General features: G+C 49.0%; 1 protein-coding gene across 1 annotated transcript in view; it reads left to right on the top strand.

Annotated features, from left to right (window-relative positions):
• Positions 1 to 5,329, top strand: part of CSUI_001168 (uncharacterized protein) — a gene marked incomplete at its 3' end in the record, with an annotated part of 10,861 nt that overhangs the window by 2,641 nt on the left and 2,891 nt on the right. The window contains exon 3 of the mRNA XM_068061374.1: positions 159 to 5,273. Coding sequence (XP_067926648.1) covers positions 159 to 5,273 — 5,115 coding nt within the window. The remainder of the gene's footprint in view (positions 1 to 158; positions 5,274 to 5,329) is intronic.

Raw genomic sequence — 5,329 nt, 5'->3', positions numbered from 1 at the left:
CTTTCTTTCTTTTTCTTTCTTTCGTCTCTGTTTCATACATCCTTCTCTTTTGCAACGGCCTCCTCCCCGTTTTCCTTCTCATCATCTTCATCTCTTTCACCTTTTCTCGTCTCTTTTTTCTTGCTTTCTTCTCTAACCCTCTTTCTTCTTGTGTGTAGAAGTATGGAGATCAAGGAGCCCAGAGAAAGGCGTGGGCGGTCGTTCGTTTCATCAATCATTATGGCTGTGTGCCGGAAGACATAAAGAACCCCCCCATTGCTCTAGAGGCATGCTGCCATCTCTGCTATCCTCACTGCATCAAAGAGCACGTCCTCTCCTGTCCCAATTGCGTCGATCCCCCCACAGAGAAATACACTCACCCCCATACCCACACTAATCATAGTCATAATAATACTAATAGTAGCTCTGCTTCTTCTTCCTCTTCTTCTTCTGGAAGTAGGGGTGCGAGTCATATGCCTACTGAAGCGACGTCCTTATCATCCTCTTCCTCCTCGTCGTCGTCATCAACTACATCGGTAGCTTCTTCGAGTTCTTCTCAGACTCTTATGACGTCCTCGACGTCGTCGTCGACGTCTTCGTCGTCTCTTGTTTCTTCACCTGCATTATCTTCAGCGAGTTGTCACCCCACCAGTCATCACAGTAAACATCCACGTCGGTCCTCTTCTTCTTCTCTTCAACTTTCTCCTCTTGGGGACCATAGTCGTTGTCCTTCTTCCTCTGGCTCTTCGTCATCGTTAGCTTCTCCCTTGGATTCTCATTCAGATCATCTTCTCAAGTTACCTCCTTCTTCTTCTTCGTCTCTGACAGGTGACCTACGAGGAGAAGAAGAAGAACACCAAGGAAGACGATCCCTCGAGGGTGGAGAAGAAGGGAGAGAAGAGGGAGAAGTCGAGGGGCTGCTTACTACGACTACCACAGCTACTGGTACGCCTTCTTCTCTTCCTCTTACATCTCCTGGCAATCCGCAGAGTCGGAGAAACAGTCTAGCGAGTAGTGGGGGAAGACGAAGAGGAGGAGGAGGGAGAGGCCGAGGCCGTGGAGGTGGGAGAAAGAAAACCCCTCGCCCGCAGATTCAGCAAGTCAGCTCTTTAGCAGGAGAAGGGGAAGAACAACAAGGGATACATGGCAATCGTCTCATCTCAGGTCATGAAGAAGAAGAGGAAGAAGAAGATTTTCTTCTCTCTTCTTCTTCTTCCTCTTCCATGACCTTATCCTTCAAGACATCTTCATCTTGTCCTCCTTCGAGGAATGCATGTTGTTCTCCTCTTCTTCTCTCTTCATCTTCTTCTTCTTCTTCCTCTTGTGGCGGTCTAGCCGTTCCGATGATGGATGATGAAGAAGAAGGAGATCCGCATGGGAGAGAAGAAAGAACATCTCTTGAAGTTCTTCATTCTTCTCTTCTATCACATATGACAAATCTCGGAAAAGATCATAACTCGAGTGTCTCTCTAACCTCCTCCTCGTCTTCGCCGTCGCCGCTAATGCTATCTTCCCCTCCAGGTGGGCTCTGTTGCTTGAATACGAATTCTAAGGAGGAAGAAGAAGAAAATAAGACTTCTTCGTTTTCTGCCTCTTCTCCTTCGTATCTTCTTCATCTCTTACAGCAATCCTCGAAGAAAGGAAGAGGAGGAGGAGGAGGTGGACGAGGGGGAGGGAGAAGAAGATCTGGAGATCGAGAAGGTTGCGAAGGAGATCAACAGAAGAGAAGAAGTAATGGATCATGGAAAGGAGACATGACGCACGCCATTCACCTTCCTAGTCATTCGATCTCTCAACCCCCATCATCTTCATCTTCTTCTACTCCTTTTCCTTTATCTCCTCTTATGTTCCCTACATCGGCTTTGGGAGGCTCTACAGACACTTCATCTTCTTCTTCTTCTTCTGTCCCTCCTCTCTCTCTCGCCCCCCCACCCTCTCTTTCTTCTTCTGATACCGCAGGTTCAAGTTCATTGCTGGGAATGAAGTTCCATAAGAATCTTCTTCTTCATACACCTGCTGACGTGCTATCTTGCTATACAGGGACCACCCTATCACCTCAGAAGACAGCAGGTGTCTCTCTTCAAGGAGAAGGAGGAGGAGAAGAAGAACAACAATTGGGAGAAGAAGGAAGGAGTTCGTCTCATCAGATTTCAGGAGAGAAGAAGGAGAGAGGGCATCTTATCAGTGAAGAAGGCAGTGTAGCAGATTCTGGGCATATGAAGATTGTCTCTTCATCCATAGTAAGAGATGCCAAGAGCGGGGAATTGATAGAGGGGGAAAGAGAGGATATGCATCATCTGAGGTGTATAGACAGCCAACATCAGTCAAGTACAGCAGCTGGTCTCAATAAGAAGAGTCTTTCAGATGAAGAAGAGAGAGGAGAAAGAACGCATGGGACAGGATCAGGAAGAGGAGGAGGAGGAGAACAGCAGGGAGAGAAGGTGAATCCGAGTGTTGTATATGATCGATCATCAGGTTCCATGTATCGACTGATGCATGAGAAAAAGAGCACATCCCCCATGAAAGAGTCACCTCAGAGTCTTCTCTCGAATGTCGATACACCTGACCAGCACCGGGAGTTGTTGTCTTTCTCCAAGTCCTTTACAACTTCAGCTCCGTTGCAGAATGAAGATTACAAGACGCTTGCTGCTCTACAGCAGCAGAACTTATCTGTGAGGACTGAAGAAGAAGAAAAGAAAGGTCGTTTCTCCACTGAAGGAGAAAGAAGAGAAAGAAAGACGTGTGGGGAAGAGAGAGAGAGGACGGATGATAGTATGCTGAATACATCCCCAAGAGGATGTATAAAGAGCAGCCACAGCAGTCTCGAACCTTTCGCAAACCACCACGTTGACGAGGTTCTAGAGACGAAAGGCGAGTGTGAAGGAGGAGGGAAGCTCGCAGGACGTCGAGGTGATGTTTCTATGATGACTAGGGAGCAGGAGAAGGTCATGAAGAGAGAGGGGGGAGAAGACACCCCACAACAAGTCCAAAGAGAGAAAGGAGGACAAGAGGGAGATGCCATAAAGAGGGATAGCTTGTCTTCGCCATACCAAGATGCTTCTTCTTCGTCTTCTTCCTTTTCATTAGCAAAGAACGGATCAGGTCATAACGTCGTCCATAGTAAAGTAACTAAAGTGTGGAAGAAGTCGACTTCTTCTTCACGTTCAAGGGCAGGAGGACACAACGGGGGAGGACCAGGAGGAGAACAAGGAGAGGGACAGCAACTCGAAGATTACTCTAGTTCTTCTTCGTCTTCTTCCTTTTCTTCCTTCCCTCCCTCTTCGTTAGCTTCTTCAGCATCATCGTCTTTATCATCTTCAGGATACACAACCCCTGCCGGCAGTGAAGCCGCTGGAGGGGGTCTCGAAGGACCTGGAGGGGAGGCGTCTATGCCGGCTGCTTCCTCCTCCTCTTCTTCTTCTTTGTCTTTATCTTCCTCTTGCGCTACATCAAGAAGAAATTCTCTTCTTGCAACTTCAGCAACGACAGGTTTAGCAGGAGGAGGAGAAGAAGGAGGAACAAAGAAGGGGGGGGCAAAAGGAAAGCGTGGAAGACGACGCCAACAGAAGAAATCGGAGAAGTCCGATCATGGAGAAACCCCGCTTTCTCCCGGTTCTACTAGGATTGGCTCTTCTTTACATCGGCAACCCCAAGGACAGGATCATCCTCCTCATTCACGAGGAACAAATCAGTCGTTTCTCTCCTCTTCCTCCTCTTCTTCGTCTTCTTCTACGGATGGAGATGAAGAGTGTGGGGGGGTAGATGAAGAAGATCTCCAACTCCAGAGTTTGAAGAGGTTTCTCAAAGCCAATGGTGTCTCCTGTACTCCGATGCTTGCCCCCAGTCATCCTCATCCAGGAGGCGGAGGAGGAGGTGTATGTACAGCTGGGGCAGGGAAGAGAGGAGGAGCAGGAGGAAGAACAGCAGCGTTTAAGAAGAGCCTTCACAATACTCATACCAGCCAGCAAAGTCTTGTCAGTGGAAATTCTAGGGGAGGAGGACGTGAGACAGGTGAAGATTATGACGAGGAACTCGAAGAAGAGGAAGCAGAACAGGATGGACGACTGAGATCTTCTCGACAGAATACTCTAACGAGTCATAAGGGGGTGATCTTGCAGAAAGGAGAGGAAAGAATTCGAGGAGGAGGAGGAGTAGGAGGATGTGAACAAGACGACTGGATGAGAAAGAAGAAAACGGGAGAAGGTGGGGGAGCTAGCCATCAAGGATCGATGGCCACAGGAGCGGGAGGAGGAGGAGGAAGTGAAGCTTCCATTCCGAATGTGTATGATTTGTATGCATGCGCTCTATTACAAGATATGGAGAATAGTCGTCTCAAAGATCTCAGTCATGATGAAGATGACTTCGTCTTTCCTTCCTCTCGAAGAGAGAAGAAATCTTCTTCTTCTTCTTCTCCGTCAGAGAGTTTCTCTCCTTCTCCTTCTACGGGGACACCAGCGACGGCCTCTCCTCCTGCATCAGATTCAGGTGACTCTAATGACGCAAGAGGAAAGACAACGAAAGAAGGAAGCGAAGAAGAAGATCCTCGTCAGGTGGGTGGTGTAGGTACAGTCGAAGAGCAGCATCGACAAGAAGGTGCCCCCCGAGAACCCACCGATACGTCGTCTTCATCTCTTTCAGGGGGTGGAGAAAGGAGGCGGAGTAGAGGAGGAAGTCCAGACACTACAACGACAGCTGGTGCGCGAACCCCTCAAGAAGCTTGCACAAACTCATCTCTTCATGAGACCCATGCCGAGGCGATAACCCCTTCTTCTTCTTCCTCCTCTTATTCTTCTCATGAAGGAGTCGTCATGGCCGAAGAGAAAGGCCCTCATCCTCGTCATCATAGTCAGCCTAACAGCAGCAGTAGTAGTAGTAGCAGTAGTGGTAGTAGTAGCAATCCCTCGTCGTCTATGCCCCCTCATGCAACACGTCAGAATGCTCTTCCCTCAGCAGGGACATCGACAAAAGTCCAGAGAAGTCGGGGAGGAAGTCACCTCGCTCAGCCGCAGCCGGAACTCCCTTTAGTTCTCGGAGGTGTGGGAGGGACCGCCGGGGGTGCCACTCGCATGGTCACCCGAGCGACCACTCGAGCGGCTATAAAGCGCAATAGCCATCTGGGGAATGGCACAAGCGGTGTCTTGCTCCTACCTCTCTCTTCAGGAGGAACGAACGGAAGTGGCCTTGGAGGAGCAGGGGGAGGAGGAGTAGGAGGGCATCCCTCTCATTTCCATAGTCAGGAAGAAGAGGAAGAATATCAGTCAAACTTCTATGAAAATACCTATGACGGTGTCTCGGTGATCTGTAAAGACCCCTTTCTAGATCCAGCGGACTACGACTACTATTACTACTA

Source organism: Cystoisospora suis, assembly GCF_002600585.1.
Source record: "Cystoisospora suis strain Wien I chromosome Unknown contig_469, whole genome shotgun sequence".
NCBI classification, from domain to species: domain Eukaryota; phylum Apicomplexa; class Conoidasida; order Eucoccidiorida; family Sarcocystidae; genus Cystoisospora; species Cystoisospora suis.
The sequence above is the reverse complement of the archived record's forward strand: the minus strand, read 5'-3'. Positions and strand labels throughout refer to the sequence as shown.